Genomic DNA, 23,833 nt, shown 5'->3' on the forward strand with positions numbered 1-23,833 from the left:
ATGCCACTCCTCTACCAGTTTCTATAGGAATGCATATATAATATAACCAGTGATTTCGAATGATGGCTTTGAAATAAATAGTGTTACTAACAATGTCACTTTCTCAGTAATGGGGAATTAAAAGGGATCGACTGGTCATCGGCCAGGCCAATTATCGACGCCAATATTCGACATTTTGACGCATATCGGCATCAGCTTTTTTTTTTTTAATCCAACAGCCGGTAAGAGATCAATATGAAACGTAATTATTTTGGCGTTACACCTCTGCATCCAGCATTGTCCCACCGTCTGACCAGCATCTGACTGGTTACATTCAGAGCCAGCAGGGCTAACAGTCAATCAGCACAGTGCCTGCAGAGCCAGCAAAGAAGCTTTATCAATAACACAAAGCTCTGGAGGGAAGAGGTAAGTCTTGTGACTAGGAGAACAATCATCTAAAGGCTGAATAATGCTTTCTGCATGGACGTGACGCCGTAAAACATGGTAAATCAATGAATCAGAATCAGAAACGAGTTTGTTGCCAAGTACAGTAGCCTATACAAGGAATTTGTTTTGGTGGAGGTACAAACAAAAGAAGGGACACAGTTAAAAAGGCACAAGTATAAAATATAAAAAGGAGCAATTAAGAAACAAACAAATAACACAAAGGCAATAACAACAACAATAAATATGGCGACAATTTGAGCTGATGTTCAGCTCCCACTTGAGGTCCTGGGTGATGATGGTGCCCAGGAAGCAGAAGGACTCCACAGTGTCCACTGGGGAGACTCTCGGGGTGATGGGGGTGAGTGGGGCTGTGCTCCTCCTCAAGTCCACGATCATCTCCTCTGTCTTCAGAGCGTTGAGCTCTGTGTTGTTCAGCCTGCATCAGGACACCAGGTGGTCCTTCTCCCTCCTGTGTTCGGACTCATCTCCATCACTGATGAGCCCGATGAGGGTGGTGTCTCCCTCAAACCTCAGGAGTTTGACAGACTGCTGACTGGAGGTGCAGCTGTTAGTGTACAGGGAGAGGAGCAGGGGAGAGAGAACACAGCCCCGAGGAGATCCAGTGCTGATGGTCTTGGAGTCGGAGGTGAGTTTACCCAGCTGAACATGCCTGTCTCCACCTGCAGGTGGATCACCGGCTTCCTGACTAGGATCCGGGTTAGTCCAGGTGCTGGAGGGTGAAGTGCAGAGCCATGTTTATTGCATCGTCTACAGACCTGTTGGCTCTGTAGGCAAACTGCAGGGGGTCCAGCTGAGGGTCAATCAAGTCCTTTATGTGTTACAGCTTGAGGCGCTGAAATTACTTCATCACCACTGAGGTCAGGGCGACGGGTCTGTAGTCATTGTGTCCTGCTGGGTTTCTTTGGGACAGGGATGATGGTGGAGGCCTTGAAGCAGGCAGGAACATGGCATATCTCCAGTGAGGTGTTGAAGATGTCTGACCACTGGAGACAGCTGATCAGCACAGTGCTTCAGGACAGACGGAGAGACAGAATCTGGCCTGCTAGCTTTGCCCGGGGTTCTGTCTCTTAAAGGTGCTGTAGGCAGGATTCCGCATCTCCGCCATCTTGCTTAGGGTTACCTAAGCAAGATGGCGATTTGACCCATCTAAGATGGCCATTTGAAATCCAGCACAGCCAATCCTGTCCTGTTTTCTCTGACATCATGTCCTTACGCAAGTTAATCCCCTCCCACAAGAACGTGCGACGAACGCCCCTCGACCAATCACGGTTAGAGTCTCAGGGGCTCTTCTGATTGGTCAAAGATACCTGGAGCTGTCGAGATTCCTTTTCAGCTCAGAACAGAGACAGATGGAAACGCTGCACCCTCGCGGTAGTGCAGTTATGCTACACTCCTAAAGGATTATCAATGGATACTCTAACATTTAATCCAAAGAAAACACAGAAAAATTAGCACTGACGAGCAAAATCCTGCCTACAGCACCTTTAAGTCTGTTGACATCCTGCTCCTGGATGGAGAGACGTGTTGCTGAGGGAGGAGGGGCATATGCAGATACAGCCAACGAAAACACGTTGGTCATTCAAAGGCAGCTTTCGTCTGATATACATCTCCCATGTTTTTATTTACAAAAGCCCTGTTGTCCCATTTGAATAAATTACAATGTCGTGTTTCCCGTTTGTAATTTATCCTTTGAACTGACCATTTTCGTCATTAATCCATATTCAGTTTTATAACATGTCTTCAAATTCCTTTAAGAAGGGATCCAAATTTGTTAACAGCCTAATAACTGCATGGTCATTCACTTAATTATTGTAGCTCCGTTACTTTTCAGGTAGTATCTGTAACCCTTTACATATTTGCCCAACATTGATTGCACCATGGGGCTGTCACAGCTTCTGCTTAAAACACACCTACATTCAAGATCTTCAGTGACCCATTGCATCACGTTTGAAAGCTTCACAAGTTCAGGTTATGAAGAATGATTAGTTTCTCCTGTGCAGTGAAATCCCAAACTGCTCCCTAGTTTTTTAACTTCCTGCGTAATTTTCAGCAGCAGGTAAAGAATCAAGGGAGACTGAAGTGAACTTGAATGTTTTTATTGAGAGTAGAGGGATACGATGCATTTAGACACCTGTTGAAAATCTCTGGATTTGTTTCTACAAATCCCTCTCAACTTAATGGGGGATTTCAAGTCCAAAAAGGTTTCATCTTTTCCGTTTCGGTTCCCCCACACCAGCCTGAGCTTGACTCTTGATGGGCTGTTTGAGACTGGAAGCTTGAACTGCGATTTTCCCTGTGGAAAAGAGTGATCAGCTTTACAACTCGGACCAAGAGATCAAATTAAAGCTGAAGATTCACCTACCACTGCCCTGGTCCCAGGCCGTCCCGTTGGGGCCGCCGCCCTGGTCCCAGGCCGTCCCGTTGGGGCCGCCGCCCTGGTCCCAGGCCGTCCCGTTGGGGCCGCCGCCCTGGTCCCAGGCCGTCCCGTTGGGGCCGCCGCCCTGGTCCCAGGCCGTCCCGTTGGGGCCGCCGCCCTGGTCCCAGGCCGTCCCGTTGGGGCCGCCGCCCTGGTCCCAGGCCGTCCCGTTGGGGCCGCCGCCCTGGTCCCAGGCCGTCCCGTTGGGGCCGCCGCCCTGGTCCCAGGCCGTCCCGTTGGGGCCGCCGCCCTGGTCCCAGGCCGTCCCGTTGGGGCCGCCGCCCTGGTCCCAGGCCGTCCCGTTGGGGCCGCCGCCCTGGTCCGAGGTCCACTGCACTAGTTTTATACGATTAACTTTTTTTTTTAATTTAAATTCATCTGTTTCCTGTTGAACTGGGGGTGCAAAAAATGTTTCCATTCATTCACCCAAAGCTCATTTGATCCAACAACAGTAAGTTGTCAACACAAAGTTTCAGAAAACTGAAGATCAGCTCCATATTCTTCACTAGAATGTACTTACCCTGTTTTGTGTTTGGCCTCAACACATGCTGCATTGGCTCAGAGACCTTTGTTCTCTTAATGGAAATCTCATTGATGGACAGTTCTGAAACAAAAGAACCCAATAAGCCGGAGTCACAAAATCACTCCAGAAATACTGACTTACCTCGTTTTCCTCTCTGCCGTCCATCTTCCAGCCCCCAGGATCCTGTGGACAGCAGATTCAGTGTTAAACTTTTCAGTAGACCGTAGGACAACTCATCCAATCAATAACTACCAACATCCAAGCAAATTGGAGTGATGAGCAAACCTTCAGCCAGCCAGATGATCAGCACACAGCTCAGGAAGGCCCAAACAGATCCCATTGTGCAGGTTAGGGCATGAAAGACCAGACTGCAGGTTCCTGTTTAAATAGTCTCACCATGCAAGTGCCACAGGTGCTGCTCATCAGCTGTAATTGTCTCTCTCCAGATGAGGCAGAAGCCTGGACTTCAGCAAATCTACTTGTCTGATCAAGGTATCCCACATTCACTGCCTTCAATGACAAACAGACGCATACAATTAAAAATGGTCCAAGTTGAGTTTCTTTGGTGAGCTGACCAGTCACTGCAGATTGCTCTCAAGGAGAAATAAAAATTGTGTAGCCCATCGCCAAAGTTGCATCAGAAATCATAAATACCACAGCCTTTATATATAAACAGTATAATTCAGATTTGACTTGATAAAAATCTTTTTCAAACAATTCTTCAAAGCAATCACAGAAAAAAACGTACATTTACTGGGATTGATAAAAGAAGTGATGGACATCTCGTGTCTACCAATTCATGGATGGATGGAAGTTTCTGGACAACAGGAAGAGCTACTTTTACTCAGCAGATAACTGTTCAGTACCTAATGATTGCTCTTCTGACTTTCTCCTGTACTCAACTGCATCTTCTTCATGTGAACCATTGAGACTATGAGTTGCTGCAGAATAAACAGTCAACTGCACACTGCTAACAAAAAAGTTGGGGATCCTGGGCTTTTGGGTGAAATTTTTTGATCACCTTTTTTAGTGAACTTACTGAATTTTCTGAACTCTCGAATGCTCATGCCCATCTGTTCAGTGTTTCTCTACTTTTTGTGCAACTTGCTGTTCCTTCACAAGGAGTTTCATGGAAAAAACTCCTACATGTTTGAATATTAGAATCAACCAATAAACCCCTTGGTTCTGTTAGAATTGGTTTTTCAACAGTCCTCATCATCACGCTGTTCACATGTTCACACTGTGAAATCAAGACAGCAACTCACAATTGATCAGCAAAACCTTGACGTTGAAGGCTTAAAACAGGATGTTCTGAGATTTGACTGACCACTGAGCTGTGAGTTTCACCGAGTGTCATCCTCAAGTTGAACAGAGAAACAAAGAAACTGAAAGAGTCACAGAAAGATAAAGAAGTGGACGTCCTTTGTCCACATCAGACACTGATGGCCTCTTCATTGTGAAAAGTAACCCACAGAACCGGATGATGAATACCATTTGACTTCAGGTATATAGGTGAAAAATACTCAGTGCCACATCTCACCTTTGGAAACTGTTTTCATCACAGTGGTCTGCATGTCATATGACCTTCAAGGGTCCCAGACCACACCACCAGGCACAGGCTCATCGTCTTGGATGAGCCCGGGAGCATTTAACACTGGACGAGGGAACTGCTGCTGGAAACTGGGCTACCTCGAATGGAGTGGCCTGCACTTCCTCCAGACCTGAAAAGCAGAAGAACTTTGGGACCAGCTGAGGTGCCACAGTAACTCTGGTAACTCTGTACCCCAGAACCTCAATGACTGTCAAGGAGAGTAGAATGGCTTGTCTCAGCAGACAGCAGGTGAACTCATGAACAGCAGGAGGCATCATTGTCAAGCTGTACCTGATGCTCAAAGGCACATGACAAGTTCATGAGACATTGACATTTTTTGTTGAGGTCTACCCACCGCTGTTGACTTCTACTGATTGCTTGAGATAAACAAATCACCATTGCATGCTTCTGCTTAAATGCACTGTTTTTATGATAGCAGCAAGTGTTCACCTCTGAGCTTGGTTCTCCAGGTCTCTTCCCTCCACTGTTTGCTATACTTGCTCAGATGGAATTGTTTGGAATAAAACGGCAATGAAATGATTATATTTGGTGCTACAGGAATAGAATCGAATTGAAATGATTCTCCAAAGCTACCAGTATCCAGCAGCAAGGACGACATAATAGATCATCTTCAGCAATTACAAGAAAGAGGGACCAGGATTTTGGTTTAGTCCAGCATTACTGGTTTTCTACATTGAACCGCAAAGAGAATCTGGAGGTAATTCATCAATGTGTATGAAATAAAAATGGGGAAACAAATTGATTGTCATGTCAACATGTCAATAGAATTTGGTATGAGTGAATCTCTTCATACTTGTGAAAGTTGTGAAAGTAGGAGTTGCTTTAAACCCGACTCGTCTTCACAGGTTGTTTGTGACAGGAAATGAGGAAAATGGAAAAACTGAAGGTAATGTTGGGATTAAGGGAAGATTTGTTTATCAAGCCATTGCAGAAATGGCCACTATATCAAAAGACAAAGTAAGAACACCGACTCTCAATTTGTGGCTGCAACTAATGGCAAAACAAATACAAATAATGTAATTTATTGTGTCATTTGCTGCTCCAGGCTTTGTTTCTTTAGTGTTTTTTTTTTTTTATATTATTGTTTGTTAAATAGATCCACATTCTTTTTCGCAATAAAAATAGTCATATATATACATATAAAAAATGACACTCCAAAGAAACCAATAATATAAATCACTTTATTTCATACAAAATACATTTCAGATGACAAATATCACAAGTGTGAAAACATCTCAGTCACATTGATTTTACTCTCTGCATATAAAGCACCTTTTACCGTGAGCTCTGCGTTACGACGCATGTCAGTCTCTCAGTGCTTCTGATTGATGCTGTCGTCAAACGTAACGACGCAACGAATCACCGGCAGATCTCACCGTTATAACATTTCATGAGTCCATGTGGACGCCGAGTGCTGCGGCGTTTCAACTGCGAGCAGCGCGTCACGAGCGAGCCACCTGAAGCATTTCCTGCACCGTCAGCAGTTTCTCTCGGGGCTTCCCGCTGACCTCGCCCCTCCTCGTCTCCACGTCGTCGATCTTCTCCCAGCCGGAGAAAGTCACCGCTTTCACTCCTGCACACAAGCAAGATGCACGTGGAGATCGATCTGAGAAGATTACAATAGTTTCACAAACGGAAAACTACACAAACTGGAACTTTCTGCACTCGCTCGCACCGGCAACATTTTTCTCTGATGAGCCTTTGGAAAATCCAACTCAAAGGTTTTGGGGCGTGTTCTGGAAATACTTGTATGGAACACATTCCATAATGGTATAAAAACTAATTATGAATTGAAAACAAACTAAATCTGAGCCAAAGTTTGTGGAGCCCACTGGTTTAAACCAAAGTACGATCAGCGAAATAGCTCGAAGAAGATTTTTTTTTTTCCCCATAACAGCCTCAACATTCTGTAGCTCTTTCCCAAAAAAAAATCAAGATAAAGGAAGAAAAAAATCAAGTTCAACTTGATATTTGATTGATTTTTGGAAATAAATGCAGCTTGAATGTAACAAAGACATTTAAACAATTTAAAAAAAGCTATCCTGAATGACTATATGTAACAGTTGAAGGCCTGACTTGTCCTGCTGACAGGATGACTGACACTGATCAGTCGTCTGTCAGCAGTCCGTTGACATCCTGCCAAGTGTCGCTCTCTGCAGTCTCGTTCGGGGTTTGGTCTGTCTCGGTACTTTTTTCTTCTTCTTTCTTTTTGTTATTTTTTAACTCATTTTCATTTTACATCTTTTCAATTAAATTGGGTGAACAGCAGAAAATCTCCGCTTCTGAATTGAACTGGACTTAATAAGTATGAGTCACACACCCTCAAAGCTGGATGAATGAGAACAAGCAGGAACTTTTGGGAGTTTCTTTGCAAACTTCCTCCATACAGAGTGAGAATGTGTCAGTGGGCTGTGCAGTACCTCTCTCTGCCAGCAGAGCGCTGATGCTCTGTGAGCCCGGCCTGGTAGAAGACACATCCAACGCTCCAGAGTCCATGTCCTCCAGTAGCGAGCGAGCTGTGTCGAAGCTGTTGTTCATTGTGGTGGCGATCACCCCGGTCGGGCCTGTTTTCACCCAGCCGCTGCAATACAGACCTACAAACACAGATTTAAGGACACTTTACAAATCATTACGGTTACACCGACACTATCCAGCCTGTTACTGAGTGACTGTTATCAACAGGCAAAGGAAAAAGTGAAAAGAGGCTGAGATGATCGATGACGCTCGATGCTCAGAGCCACTGAAAATACAACTTTATTTCTGAGGAAGTGAAAGAAAACTGAACTTTTCTGATCTGAGTTGTGATCTGGTACCTGCAGCCTGCTGGACGCGGCCCATGCTGTTTGGAATGACGGCCCTGCGGGAGTCGAAGGGCACCGACTCGTCGATGGGGAGGCTCCGGTAGCCGATGCTGCTGATGACCAGGCCGCAGGGCACATCCTCCACTTCCCCGGTGAGCACAGCCTGAGCTCCGTCGCCCGAACCCTGCTCGAGGAGACAAAAGACAGCTTTACGCCGGACTCCAAGCCGAGCCTGCGCACGCTGGACCCGGCGAGACGAAGCACCTCCAGCCTGTTGACGGCCAATCGGATGCCGGCCGCTCTGCCGCCGCTGGCCAGAACCTCCACCGGGCTCCGGAAGAACCGAAAGCCCCACGAGCGCGAGGCCTTGCTCCTCCTCTCCTGCTCCTTCTCACCGGGGGTCTCCAAGGCCGTCTTCAGCATCAGCTCCGTCAGACGCTTCCTGGGCCGCGGCACATCTGAAACGGCAGAGACACGGCAGATGTTCGACTGTATCCACCGGCATTACTGATTCTATTAGTTTCAAGAATGTTCCCTTTCACTCATCAGCATCATGTTATTATTTACAATCACATGCGTGTGTGTGTGTGTGTGTGTCACAGGCAGCCTGTGAAGCTTATTGTTGAGTGTGTGAACAAACTGAACTTCTATATACTTCTCTTTATAGTAGATTTTTTTTTTCCCCCAAACTGCAAACAGACGTCAGCTGTGTACTGTAAACACTCACACACAAACAGGCTGCATGAAATATTTAAAGTCACAGGTAGTGCATAAAGCTTCCTGTAGCCACGCTTCGCTGTGACCACAACCTCGACACTACTGCGCAGAAACTGCTGCAGCAGCGGCTTCTAACAGTGAGTCAAGGCTCCGACAGCCGTCCGTGACCAGAGAAGACGAGGCTCTTATCCATCAGTCATGCAGAGAACACGGCGTCTCTGCCACGTCTACGTGAGGAAAAAATAAACGCTCAGAATTTCCTGTGTGCAAGTTTCCACTCAGCGCATACGTTGAAGACGGCCGGCAACCGCAGCGCACGCTAATATTTTCCATTTGTGTTGGTCAAATGAGATGACATTCAGTCATTCACATATTTTGGGAGAAACAAAACACTGAAATCAGCATAGAATTTATAATAATAATCATAATAAAAAAAATAAAACATTTTTTATTTTATTCCATTTTTCCCCCAAACAGTATTTCAAAAAGTACCATCAAAAGAAAGGCTTCAAAATAAACTGCTGTTTTATTTAGGAAGAAAAAAAGTCAGAACGCACCCCGACTTGTTGATGGAAATACTGTAGTTTAATCAGTTCAAATGGATTTTCCATTTTCATGCTGAATAAACAGTTTTTTTCTACCAAACAGCTGAACAGGAAGTTAAAAGTTCAAAGACAGGAAGAATACATCTGCAGTGTTACAAGAGAGCTGAACATAAAATAGTGAGGACTCTTGTCAAGCAGAGAAACGGACACTGGAAATAATTTCAGACAGATACCTTTCAGAGCTTCTGACACTCCCTCAAAGTCAGCTGCCACCATCTCCGGCCTACAGTCTGGCAGGTTCACCATTTCTCTGAGCTCCTGGAGAAAAAAAAAAACAGAGAAATGACTCTGACATCTAGACATACAGCACAGACTGGGACAAAAAGTTACAGTAAGTAGCTGATAATTGGTAAGTCATCCCAAGCTGTTAATTTCTGGTTTAAATGTACCAAAAGTCAATAATAAAACAAAATTATTCTTATCATGTTAGCTCAATTTCAGCTTAAAGCAATAAAAAAACACTTAAAATTGATGAGCAATAGCAATAATTACAGTCGTTCTACTTTAAACTTATGAATAAATCTAAAATAATAAGAAGAAACAAATAAAAGTCTCAAACTTTCATAATAAAATACATACATTCTCTTTTAAGGCCAAGATCGGAGCTTTTTCCTTAAAAATCTGAAGTATTCTTTATTTGATTATTCCATTTTCAGAGCAATCTGGAAAAAAATACTTCGGCCATGATCTTTAAGATAAAAACATAAAAATAATACAAAAACACTTTAAATAACTAGAATAACAATATAGTTACATAAAATTTTAATACTCACTGTTAAAATAAGTGACAATGATGGATTAAACACAAAACCCCTGGAATTTTCTTTTGGTTTTGTGTCACTGACTAAACTTTTGGGTTGCCATGGTTACACTGAAGCTAAACTCTTCCTCCCACCTTGATGGTGCAGGCGATCTGCAGGGGTCCTCTCCGGCCCACGATCAGGACCCTGCGGACTCGGCTCTGTGCCAGAGCGTCGAGGGCCGGCTGGGTGATGTCCGTGCTCTGCAGGAAGCAGAAGAAGAGGAGAACTTAAAAACAATACGATTCACAAAAGCACAGTATGATTTATGAGCGTTTTCAAAAAGTTCCACTTTGGAGTTTTACTTCAGCGGCGCTGAGCACCGTTGTCATGTAAACGGACACCGAAAAGAAAACAGAATTTTTCTGTTTTCACGTGAAAACGTTGCTCCCTAAACGGGGCCTCCTACTAGCAGCACAGTGACTCACTTTCTCACCTTCAACATTTTGGTGGGCGCCAGGAGGATCCTGGCGACATCCAAGGCCACGTTGCCTTGTCCGAGGATGACGGCGGTGTCGCAGCTCAGGTCTGGAGTCAGCTGGATGCCAAGCAATTTACAATCAGAAGAATAGAGACAATTCTCATCATCTTTTTCCTCACACGTTCGCTCGTACCTCCCTGCAGCTGGGCAGACCGTTGTACCAGCCCACAAAGTCTTTGGCGGAGTAAACTCCGGGGAGGTTTTCCCCCGGCACGCCCATACTCCTGTTCCCCTCCGCTCCATAACTCTACCACAATAAAGAAAGGGCCGAAGATCACCAGGTGAATCAACATCAATCATTGTGTTTGGTTGTGAAGAGTTCGGTGAGGTTTGTTCTCACCAGCACGATGGCGTGGTAAGCCCGCCGCAGCTCGTCTATGCTGACGTCTTTCCCAACGTTGACGTTGCCGTAGAAGTTGCATCGTGCGTGACTGGCTGTCTGCGTGAACGTATTGATGACGTTCTAAAGAAGCGGAACCAGAAAAATCATTAAAGGTGCTGTAGGCAGGATTCAGCATCTCCGCCATCTTGCTATGGCGATTTGAAACCCAGCACAGCCAATCCTGTCCTGTTTTCTCTGACATCACGCCCTTATGCAAGTTAAGCCCCTCCCACAAGAACATGTGACGAATGCCCCTCGACCAATCACGGTTAGAGCCTCAGGGGCTCTTCTGATTGGTCAAAGATACCTGGAGCTGTCGAGATTCCTTTTCAGCTCAGAACAGAGACAGATGGAAACGCTCCGCCCTCGCGGTAGTGCAATTATGCTACACTCCTAAAGGATTATCAATGGATACTCTAACATTTAATCCAAAGAAAACACAGAAAAATTAGCATTCTACAGCACCTTTAACAGGAGGAGGAAACGGTTTCATAGTGTCTATTTGCAAGCATAAACACAAAACTGGGCAAAATCAGAGAAGCCTAAAGTGAAATAGCAGGTGGTGTTAGCCCCAGTTAGCGTTAAACAAACTAAAGATGAGGGAGGAAACGTGTAACAACACTTCAACAATTTGGGAAATTTAAAGAGACGCACATCTTCCAGCTGGGAAATAGCTAGTGAGTGTCGTTTGGTACATACAAAAATATTGGTAAAAAATTGAAGAAAGCATTAGTTTGTGTGCTTCTGTTAGTTGTTAAAATGGGTGTAGCAGTGGTCTTTGTATGCATACATGAAATACATGTTATTTTTTAAGCACCGTTATGGAATATCTCTAATTAAGAGGGTTCGATGTCTCAAAATCTTAATATGAAGTGAGAATATCGATGGAAGTTCCTTGATGAAGCCGGATTCATCTGTAATACCACTTTGTTCCACTAGGTGGTACAGTGAACAGTCTGTTTTTTGACACTGGCTAAAACTCATGGAAACCACTACTAAGGCCAGGTGCAGATGATTTTAACAATCTTAAGTTCACAGCCAGACTGCACAAACATGAATCTAAGAACCTTTGGGCACAGCATGAGTTTACTGTGTGCTGATCAGCACATCACATCATACTGCATTTCTATTGGTTAGTTAGTTGACGTAGGTCGCAGCAGCAGTTGTGATCACTGACACTGTCTGAATTTTATCGCAGGTCGTCTTTTGTCGCTACTGTACTTACACTTTGAGAGAAATTTCCTTTCATTGACTGGTATGAAACAAAGGCATTCTGAATTGATATGAACTGTAACAGCAATTCCTCTAATTTAGTCCCGGTCCACAGGTTGCTACTATAATCTCCGTACGTCCGTAGTAAATAAACCTTCAAGTGTAGTTGTAGATGTTTACGAGCATGTCCTTCCACTTTCAGGTTTAGTTCTCATGAGACACACACACTACAACCTTAGGTATTTAACAATTAATAAACATGTTGCAATCTGTGTGGGTGGTTGAATACCGATTGTTTATCCTTTCACTGGCATCCATTTCTGAAAGGATCTGCAGTTTGGATGACAGCCAGTTGAATAAGGTGAATGGAAAATTTAGCAGAGGCCTTGGCATGGTTTCCAGTCTGACTGTTCAGAATAAAAAGTTAACCTGTTTACTTTGGAAAATAAACTGGCACATGATTCAGATCTGTCTAGGTGGGTGACAGAAAACAAGCACGGCAGACACAAACTTGTTTTCAAAAAATTGCCTTTAAAGTGGCTCTTCGGAATGTTGTTGGGTAACGTTTTCCAATTACAAAAAGAAAAGAAAAGAAAGAGAAAGCAAAATAGTTGTGTGGCCTGGGACAGTGGGAAGAGACACAAAGTAAACCTTAACGCGAAACTGAAAAACTATGAAGGCCTTTCAAATGTGATCACTGATGATTTTTCTCATGTTTTTAAATATTTCATGGAAAATTTTAATCTGTTGCCAGTGTTGTGTTTCAATAAAAGTGCATTGATTTCTATTAATGCTAATTAGAGTGTTCATCTCACAACCAATCCCTGTTCAATAACATGATGTACGAGTGTACAGAACATCCGGTGGAGGTCTGTGTGAAAGAAAGCAACATTTTCATCATTTAGGTAACTTTGAGTTAATATTGAAAGATTTGGGATTCTTAATGATGGAAACAAAAATGTAAATAGTTTCAGAAATGAAATTCATTTTCTCCTTTAGAGAATAAAAAAAAAAAAAAAAAAAAAATCTCGTTTTGAAGTTGATACCTTGACTTCGGGATGATCTGGGGCCACTCCGAACCGAACCAGTCCAAAGGGGACGGGCAGACGCTCGTAGATGTCCACTTCCACATCCTGACGAGCCTGTGAGGGAAAAAAAAAAATCTGTCAATCGATAACTATCAGTCTGAGACTCTGAGTCGATAGAAATCACTTGCGAGGTTCCTCAAGGCTCCATCCTTGGGCCTCTTTTATTTAACATATCACGGAACGCTACATCTCCTGTCTTAATCAGGCAGATGACACACTGCTCTATATATCAGTGTTGGTGAAAGACCACAGCTCATAATTGTTGGTGATTGTGATTGGTGATTGTTTTTGGTCTCGAAAAAAGAAAGTTTAAAAATGAAAGCTCATCTTGATTCCATGTCACTCAGGACATCAAGTCGCGCCAGAAATGTGGACGAAATTATGAACTCAGACCTGAAAGTCAACAAGCACATTAAGACGTTAACAAAACCAGCTCACTGGCATCTGAATTAAAGGATTTCTGAGCGAACGACATTCAGAGAAACTTGTTCATGGCAGCGTTTATCTTCAGCAGGCTGGATTAATGTAATGATGTGATTACAGGTCTCAGACAGCTGCAGCTCATCCAGAGTCCTCACCCACACAAAGGGGGCGGGGCTCATAGCGCCTGAGCGTCAATCTCTGCACTGGCTGCCTGTGTGAAATTGACTTTAAAAACGAGTTTAAAAACCAATGACTTAGTGTAAATACAGAGAAAAAACCCTGAATTCAGTTGATGTGTGTCATCGCTGTCCTGTTTCCTTCACTAAACACACTGGATCCGTACAAGGGGTCACATGTCCTCCCTGTCACCCGCATGGGTGGCAGTAATTCCCCACCCTACATTTCCACCTGCTGTTTTAAAAAGTCTGTGGCATCGATTCAAAGACAGTATTAGAGGCTCGGTTAGTTGAGGTGTGGCAGGAATAACCGCCCCTCTCAATGAATGGCACATTCTACTATAGGTGAGGTAATTTCTTGGCAGGCGCTGTATAACATGACAGGTTTATTCCCTCTGGAAAACTTTGGCCTGCATGATGTAAAAAAAAACAAAAAAAACACTGTGTTTGAACTTACTGGTTACAATTCAGTCTGATCTGATCATTTAAATTTTAAACAACCTTCAGGAATCATGCTGGAACGACATTTGTAAAAATCCGATGGTGCTGTTTAACAAATTTCTAATCCCTGTGAAAGTTCATCCAATGTGGAAAAACATTTGCGCGCATTTGATGCACATCCACGGCTTCATACAATCAAATCCATGCAATCTATTGGCATTACAATAAGCAGTCTTGCTTACAGAGTCCTTAGCGATGTTTTTATGTTCTTGTTTACTGATAATCTGTCATTCAAAGGCCTCGGGACGCCTGTTGTCTCAATGCTGTGGTGGTCTAAATGTTAGGAAAATAAACTTGTGTACAGAAGGTTGGTTTGAGACCCTGAATAGGGTCCTTCACCTCCATCAGGAAGGACATCCAAAGTAAAACTTGTGCCAAATCAAACAGACAGGTCACAGGATGGACTGTGGCGACCCTGGAAGGGAACAAGTGAAACTTAGAAACATAGTGACCCGCCTTCGCTCGTCTCTCAAGGCAGAAAATGTTGACAGGCTGGTGTTTCTGGCCGAAAATCTGTCGCCCTAACAGTCTCATGTTATTGCTTTTTCTCTAAAAACTGTTCAATTGTTAGTTACTGAGTTGCACTTTGTGATTGGACTCTGGAATAGTATATTTATTATTCAGTTATCTTTTGGTAAATTTTCAATTCTTAGGTTAATTTTATTTTTTATTATTTAGCATTCATTCCTATTTAAAGTTTCATTTTTTTGGAAAAACTGTTCACACATTGTTCATTCGAGAGTGATGAAACATGATGAATAATTATGATTAGAATATTGATCAAAAATAATTATGATTATCAATTTGACCATAACGGTGCCGATCTTAAGGTTTAAATGAGGCCAAAATAAAACAAGAAGGAAAAAAAAATAGACTTCTGTGAAGGGCCTGCACCCAGAATTCAACTGAACAATCTGCAAATCTCTTGGGAATGTTGCTAAGATTGAAACATTCTTAGAAAGAAAGTCTGCGCATTAATTAACCAGGTCAGGGGGGGCTAAGTAGGAGCTCTAGCAGAACAAGTGCTTCCAGCTGTCCGGAATTCTACAACCACCTTAAACAGACCTGAAATATATATGAAGATAGAAGACACCCGTCTGAGCTGTAGTCAGCAGGTACAGTGAAAGAATGGTGGATCTGTATTCTCCACTAATATTAAATCCAATGAAGTGACACATGCCTTGAGCAGATGCTGCGCAGTGTAGAAGCCCGCTGGGCCGCTTCCCACCACACAAATTTTGGGGTTGCTGGAAGAGAAAGAAGCTCTTCCACATCCACTCAAACCTGCAGAGACATAAAAATAGAATCTGTTAGGGAAATCAGTGGATTACAAAGGTCCAGGAAACATACTTCCTTCCTCCTCTGCTGGCATTAACAGCTAGTTAGCTACAGCTGACAGCAGGATGTCCCATGTAATTAAATTAAAGGGTCAACGTCCTGCATGTTTTAATTGTCTCCATGCTTTAGCACACTCAAATCTCATGAAGATTCATGGCCAAGTCCAGCAGAAAGCCTGATAAGGAGCCTCATGGCAATCAGCTGTGTTGAAGCAGGGAGACATGGAAAACATGCAGGACGAATGGAGTTTGACACCTTTGGTGTAGAAGAAAGGAACTTAACTAAATCAAACTGGAGTAATGTCAGTGCAATTTCGATCTTTAAAATTGAAGCTACATTTTCATTTCACAGTATTTAAAATTTTAAATTTACAGCTTTCACAGCTTTCCGAACATGAGCAGTGCTGTTATGTGGATGTGATGTTACAGACAGGCAGGTCAGAGGTCAGCTCACATGTTCCAGTGGGGTCCTGGAGTTACAGTGGGCTGCAGGAATTTAAGGAGTTAACCAGTTAGTGTGTGCAGTGACATGTGCTGTGCAGCGCCTGCTATTCAAATGTGGAGTTGTGAAGATTCTTTCCTTTGTCCTCAAGTTACTACAAACAGTATGAACACTGACACAGTCCCAGTGACGTTTGTTGAACAAACAGCTGAAAACCTTCTGAGGTGGTTCAACTCGTATTGCTACTTTGAATCTTTGGCAGAAAACGGACGACATCATAATAGTTCTCGTCATCCAATAAATATATGTAACTGGTCTTATCACACATATCTCAGTCACTCACATCACTAACAGGTTAAGTTGATGAGAAGGTGAGCCTGTTTCACTATTCGTGGAGTGATGGATGACAAATAGACAAAGATCCTCCTCTACCAATAAATAAGAAGCCCCCTGGGCTTTTTCTGAAGTTACAGACAAATTCACCATTCCTGTTTTCAGGCCAACATACTTCTCACTCGTTCCTTTCTTTAGTCTCTGAACTCTGGTTCTTGGTAATGAGGAGCTTCTGTAACTTGGTGGCTTCATCTGCTACCATCCGAAGACTCTCCACACATCCTGGCCTTCTGTCTCTGTTTTCAATGAAACCAAACTCCAGATAAAGGCCATGATGTCTCCCCAGTTCTGCTGGTGTTTCCATCGTCACTAGCTGGAAACTCTGAGTAGAGGCAGGAGCTGTGTGTGATGCCGGTAATGGATCACAGATTTATCGATATGTATCAGTCATGTCAGAGTTTTTATTGGTCCATAGCTGTGGGAGTAATTAGTTTGTTTACTGGTGCATTGCTGCCTACATGTAGATCTACAATTTTTGTTTTTACTGATAGAGCTTGGTTATTAATTTCTTATCAGTTTGTTTGACATTTTTCACAGACCCACAAGCTCTCCTGGGGGCTGAGCACCCCCTTTCCTTATAACCTAGTGACACCCCTGGCCAACATCATTTTCAGCATTTCTGTCATTTAAATGTGGCTCCCCATGACCCTGAATTGAACAAAGCCGCAAAGAAGATGAATGAATGAATATTGCGTTTCTTGATATCACAATGAGGATGTAACCCTACATATGAAGCCAACATCTTTACATCCACACTTATGGAGAAGTTGCAGCTTTTACAGTATTTTGGCTGAACTAACACAGTTCCTTCTTATATAGACGTGCAAAGGGAACCTCTACCTTCCATTATAATAATTTTCCACATTCGTCATGAGAATTTCCCATTTTATTCACATCCGATTTCACATTATTACTTAGACAGGGGGAAGAAGAGGTGGGTCCTGGCAGATGGTATAAAACGAATACTATAAATAATCTTTGACACTATTTACAGCAATGAAAAACATTTTTAGCTAAAATTTCTATAAACGGCGCCGTAGTTGATGGATTGTGGCAGCAGGAGTGAATCTCAAACTAAAGTGTGAACAGTGAACAGTTTGTATCGATCCGCACATCACGGATAGTTACTTTATCATCCTTGTTTACTATTTCAATTAACAATAACGTTGCACACTATTTTTGCCGAATTACTGTGGGGAATTTTTTACAAGGGGTTTTAGCAGTTATTTAGAGCAAGGGTGCTTTATTTGTTTCAATGCACTAAAATTTGATGTTTTTTCTGTGGGGTTTGGCGAAGTGCGCGTTACCTTCATGGAGTCGGCTCATCCATCCGCTCCGACCCGAAGTCCACAGCTTGAGCCGGGAGGACAGCAGCCTGTGGCCGCTCATGGTGGCTCTCCGCTCGGGACTCGAAGCCCACAGACGGTCAGATCCTTAAAACCGCCTTTAAAAAAATACTTTAGTTACGCCGAAGCCGCAAGGTGCATTCAAGGCTGGGGCATGAGCAACACACACAACAATCCGTGCAGGAACAGAGGCTTTCGTTCAAAGGTTCCATGCAAGTGCGGATTAGGAGGGTTCTGGGCATGGACACGTCAAATCTAACCCCAACACACTCACTAATGTAATTTCATGTCGCATTCAGATTATAGAGCATCTTCCTCCTACTGCGTGATGTAACTGCAGCTGAATAAGAGTGAATCGTTTCTTGTGCGGATCTCACACAGTGCTTACAGCTCAGCTGACCCAGCTATGTTCACATTAATCCACATTAATTCATCAATCCACAACTACTAACAAAGCAGCTATTATTGACTGCTGATTATTTATTTTCCTTGTTTTAAAAGTAAAAACAAAAACTCTGAAGGAGCTGCAGGGTTTCAAAGATTTAGATTTAATATACATAGCATGCAGGAGAACAGATGAGGTCATATCACGGTGCATAACAAAGGACAACTAAGAGAAAATGCTTCTTCTTCTTTTTTTTTTTTTTTTTTTGCGGAGCAAACCCTGTGTGCCTCATGTCAGCCAGGATGTGGTTCAGTCTTTTTTCTGTAAAGAGAGTGCAAAGTCTGACTGAAAAAGGAAACTCGAAGCAGCATCAGCATAAGACAGCAAGCCGCTGGTTCAGGAGGTCATCGGCTCTCGATATTACGGGAACCCCCTGAGGCCAGGAGGCCTCACAGAGGTGACCAGGTAGGGGCAGTGGTGGATCGGCTGCCTTGGAGCCACAAGCCGATGCCTACTTGTTGTTGGTGGATTCACATGTCTTCCAGGCACAAATGTCTTTTTAAACTGTGGGAACATGAAGACAACAAGATCAACTCAGACTGAAAAAGTGGCCTCCCACTGTGACAGCTCTCTCTTCTGAAAAATCTTTTGAACTTAAAGCGACACTAAGGAACTTTTCAACCTTAATAAAACATTTTAATATCTTTTGTGATGATACATCGACTTACAACGGGTTGAATGACCCCTCTGTCACGGGCTGAGGGCGTCAGTATTGCTTTCACTTGGACTAAGAAACTGTGAGGAGGGTGGTAGGAACCCAGCACACGGCATGCGTCACATTATGATATAATATTGTTTAGCCACCATTAGATTCATTACCTCGTCGCTATCCGTCCTTCACACAGCCACTGGAAACAAATGTAGGCGAGTTCAGTCTGACAGCATGCCACCGGGAGCAGCATTTTACGACGTCACGCACTAGTCCTCATGGGAACTGTAGTATTCCTTTAGGCAAAACACTACCGCTTTTGTCCACTGGCGCCGCCAAAATCAACGGAAACTGAAAGTTCCTTAGTGTTACTTTAAGCAGATCACCTGGTTTTAACTCCGAAAAAGGCCTTCTCTCCTCTGTAATCAGCTCTTGTTGTGTTTAGTGAGAAAGTAAAATCCTAACCCAGCCAAAGCTCTGACACCATGTCTGTAAATGGGGAAATTTTTTTTTAAGACTTTCTGATTCTGTCTCCATGGTAATGGGAGAAATGCAACTTTTGCAAAACTCTCACGTTCCTGAAATGAAAACACAAAAATGATGTGTTTCACTTCAAATATTGCATAAATGGCGTCTGAAACTGACCACACACAAATATGGATTAAATTTCTAAAAAACAAATCAAAGACTGGGATTGCTTCCTTTTCGCTCAACGTTGATCAAGTGACAAAATCCTGCAATCCAAGAGGCTGAAATCATGGTGGAGGCCAGTGAAGACTCCTATGGAGAACACAGATATGTTTATTCCCCCAATCGAAGAATTAAAAGTGAAAGTAATTGTGCAAGAAATCCAAAAGTGCCAACTATAAAAGTGTATGGTTCAAGTTCAGATTGCCAGTCGTTGAGATCCATTAAAGGACCTCTTGAAAAAGATTGGGGTGAAATGTTGAACATTAAATTAAAAAAGGAAAAAAAAACCCGCACCCACTTGCTTTAGCTTAAAAATTAGCACTCCGATGACGATGATGGCAATAGCTGCGACTTCTGCGACAACCAACCAAATCAGGGTGTGATCCATAACGGTCGATTCACATGCTTCTTCTGGGTTCTTTTCTGTGAGGGAAAGAGAGAACGAAGGCACTTTTAATAGAAAATAATGAAAACCCATGTTAGGTAGAACGTTTCTATTACTCTTTGAAAGCAGATGGAACTCCCTTTGATACCATCTTGTAATAAACATGCATTTGTGGGATAAACTGTGCAACCATTTTTTTTGAGTTACATACTGAGCTACTGGTGAACATGTAGGCCTCTTTTTCATCACATTTTAGGTGAAAATACATATTTTTTGTTTCAGGAAAGTTTTGCATTTAGATGGCGATGTTTTGAAAACAATGTCCGTTTGCACGGAAATAGCAGAAACGCTGAAAATTCTGTATTGCACTATTGAGTGTTGTTGTTTGTTAATGTAATGAAACCACGCGTGCGCGCAGAGAACGACACGCTATAAATGTAAACCGTGGCGAGTAGACAGACATTTGAAAGGAAAGATGACCAAGTTGAGTTGCTGTTACAGGTGTCTCTCAACTATAAAGCTACCAAATATTTTCCCCTGTTTCCACCAAAACAGAGTTGGAGCATTTTTGAAAAGTTTCACATTAAAAGCAATTTTCAAAATGTTGCGTTTCCAGTGGCTCCGAGCACCATAGTCCTGTTAATGGACACTCAAAACAAAACAAAAGTTTTGCATTTTCACTTGAAAATATCGTGTGAACAGAGCGTTATAGGTTTGTTATGCCTTGCAATGTGTTCTGGGTCTGCCTCCAGCTGAGGATTTAAATGTGAAAAGTGGGAATTGGACATGACTCATTTAGCTCACTTGAGAAATTAAAATGTGCTTTGTATGATCTATGCAATCATCCATGCATGCACAATTTTAAAACACACACACACACACACACACACACACACACACACACACACACACACACACACAGTCTCGTATTTCTATCCTTGTGGGGACCTTCCATTGACTCCCATTCATGTCTAGCCCCTAACCCTGACCCTTACCCTAACCCTAACCCACACCACAACAAAGCCTAACCCTAAAGAAATGTTTTTGCACTTTTACTTTTTTCAGTAACAACAACATGGTCAAGAAAACACTGTTTCTCCTACTTAGGACCGGAAAAAGGTCCCCACAAGGCACGTCGTTCCACGTTTTGCTATCCTTGTGGGGACATTTGGCCCCAACAAGGATAGAAATACGAGAACGCACACACACACACACACACACACACACACACACACACACACACACACACACACACACACACACACACACACACACACACACACACACACAATAATTACTATTGCTTCCTTGTACGGTGCACCACAGGTGCTGAGGTTAAGTTTGGGGGATGAGAGTCATGAATAAGGACGGTTCGATATGGGGGATTGAAAAGCAACCTTGAGGTTGGTTGAGGATGTTTGTGAGCCACAGTCACCAGATCTGCATACGCTTTACTGATTGCTGCACATTTAAAGAGTAACATGGCAGAGTGATGGAAGATGATTTTGGTGTGGAGAAATAAGGAGTGTGAAGCCAAAGATGACAATAATGAGTGATGACTGTTGCAGATTTTTGGATTGAAGAGGTTGAAATGGCCCGGAAAGTCCCAACCTGCTCAATGTGTATTAGTTGACTCTGAATAACTGCAATATGTCGGTAGACTGGTGAACCACCATGAGGAGGCGGTGCTAGGTTGCCACAGCAGTGAATCCTCCCACTTCTGCTTTTCGGTGTATCAGTAATACCAAACGGAAGTCGGTATGAAATATACCGACTGTCATTGGCAATTTTGGCTGTGCCGCTCATCCCAAAAAGGCAAGTTCCCTTCAAACATGGCACAGCACAAATGATAATCAACCTCTTAATGGTTTATTGTGAAGAAGCACTGCTAAAGAAAAGAAATAATCAACTGTTGTGTATATACCTTCACCTTCAACAATGATGACCGTGCCATTGCTGAGCAGAGTTCCTATCTTCTCGTCTTCATTGTAAGTCCACTCGCAGTAATACAAGTTGGTGTCGTCCACCCCGAGCAGAGACAGCTGCAGGGTGAAGCTGAGGCCATCCTTGACCCTTTGCCCCGCGGATATCTGAATCCGACTTTTGAAATCTTTCGCCTCCGTTTTTTTGGTGATCTCTCCTTCAATCAAGTTCAGGTACACGATATTGGCACTATGGAGAAATCGTTTGTTCAGGGACAGACCCATGGGGTTGGACAAGGATGTCGAGCAGGAGATCTCAGTGGAGGAGTTGATCCTCACAAAAGAAGTGGATGGGGGATGTTGAGAAGCTGTCGATCGGAAAAGATGGTTAGAGATGATTTTGCATTGTGGACACATTCGATAAGATTCTTTATTGTCATTGCACATTCCCATACAGTGAGATTTAGTTGAGCCGCTCTCTTTGTCACACCTTCATATATACACTAATTCTTAATTTTTTCTTATATAGTTTTTAAATCATTCTTAACTGAGTGAATAAGTTGCAGCCGAGGTGCCGGACTAATTCAGGCTTTCAACAGAGTTTTTACAGCCCTTGAGAATCAGCTGTTTTTTCCATGTTTCCTTGTTTCTTTACATGCGAGAGGTAATGTGAAAAGAGTCAAGACAGAGTAACTTTTCGTCCAGTGATAGAAGTTGATCAATAATTTTGGCAGTGGAAGCCATGAAAAACACAAACATTTAATTTATATTTGATCTGAACAACTCAGAACCTCAAAAACAGAGCTTGATTCCTCCAGATTCCTGGAGCAGGAATCAAGACGGAAGACAATTTTATCCAAGGGTGTGCAAGCAACAAAGGAAGAACTCTTGTTTTTCCTTAGTACATCTAAAAGTATTCTATTAATGACTGAACCGACATTTTGGTGTACAAACATTTCAGTCAGTCACTTTATTTTAGTTGTTTAGAAGTTGCACACTTCATGGAGTTTCACCAAGGTGATCGGTTTAATTTCAGTGAATGTTCTGGGAATCTGCCATAAGTAAAAGTTTAAGAGGATCAAGTCTTAAAACTCAGAAGAGATTTGCGCATTTGGACTTCCTTTTCTAGGAATTACGCCAGGATTTACACTGATCTAAAACTGCTGAGGACTAAAGCGTATGACGTAGTGATCATTGCCTTCTGTTGAAAGGTTTAAATATTTTTTCTGGATTTTTGGTGCAAATATTTGATGTGTACTTTCTAAATAAAGAAATTTTTTTCATAGAATTTCTTGTATTTTTTGCATCAATGCTCAAGCGAACATTCAATGTTCGAAAGGGCAAAAAACAGCTTGAAGTTGTAAACAGGAAAAAGTGACTCACTCGCATATCTGCATTACTGGAGCTTCATCTCACAAGTTCTTCTGCCTGCCCACGTAAACACACTCACCCGTCCATTTGTTGAGGATTACCCCAGCGGGCATGCAGAGCAACCCCAGCATGCAGCTCCACCACTGGACCCTCATCCTGGACGCTTGCGTGCGAACCCCAGACTCTGGCAGACTGACAGACCAACTGTGATATGACGCCTGAAGAAGAGTGATGTGGCTTTGCAGAGGAAATGAGAACAGCCTCTCTTGTACCTCACGTATGTGGGTATGTACTCAGTACGTAGCAGAACATCAAAGCCGTGAAAGGGCTCACCACAAGCAGATGCGCATGACAAGGAAAGGTTCCTTCTGCAACTATAGAAGCTGACATCGTCTGCATACGCAGTGATTTTAATCACTCGTTTCATAATGTCAAACATAAGAAAAGTTAGGTAAAATCAATGCCACAAAGACAAAAGTGCCCTTTATTAAACTTACAAACTCATTGACGGCTTACTTTGTAGTTTTCACCATCTTTAACAAATATAACTGTTGTTTTATTCCTTTATTAATAAAGCAATAAATTACATTAAATCACATCCCAGGGGTCTGCCTGCTGATGCTGTGGAGCCACTCATGACTCTTTAGCAGTGTTGGGCAAGTTACTTTA

General features: G+C 42.9%; 1 protein-coding gene across 9 annotated transcripts; it reads right to left on the bottom strand.

Annotated features, from left to right (window-relative positions):
* Positions 1-6,165: 6,165 nt before the first annotated feature.
* On the bottom strand, positions 6,166-23,423 carry fdxr (ferredoxin reductase). Of its 9 annotated transcripts, none has more exons than XM_030097751.1 (16): positions 23,244-23,423; positions 21,796-22,161; positions 19,785-19,909; positions 19,183-19,576; positions 17,664-18,651; positions 15,365-15,468; positions 13,043-13,138; positions 10,743-10,865; positions 10,536-10,649; positions 10,358-10,459; positions 10,017-10,124; positions 9,295-9,379; positions 8,064-8,257; positions 7,812-7,983; positions 7,419-7,592; positions 6,441-6,571 (listed from the first exon to the last, which is right to left on the bottom strand). In XM_030097751.1, exons 5-16 carry the CDS (start codon positions 17,743-17,745, stop codon positions 6,441-6,443), a joined length of 1,485 nt encoding a protein of 494 aa, XP_029953611.1. In that variant the 5' UTR covers positions 17,746-18,651; positions 19,183-19,576; positions 19,785-19,909; positions 21,796-22,161; positions 23,244-23,423. The 9 variants fall into 9 exon arrangements, with proteins under 9 accessions (XP_029953606.1, XP_029953615.1, XP_029953611.1 ...); XM_030097747.1 differs by having other exon boundaries at positions 17,664-18,740; positions 19,169-19,576; XM_030097748.1 differs by having other exon boundaries at positions 17,664-18,740; positions 19,169-19,576; positions 19,781-19,909.
* Positions 23,424-23,833: the final 410 nt, after the last annotated feature.

Source organism: Salarias fasciatus, chromosome 8 (assembly GCF_902148845.1).
Source record: "Salarias fasciatus chromosome 8, fSalaFa1.1, whole genome shotgun sequence".
In the NCBI taxonomy this organism is placed as follows: Eukaryota; Metazoa; Chordata; class Actinopteri; order Blenniiformes; family Blenniidae; genus Salarias; species Salarias fasciatus.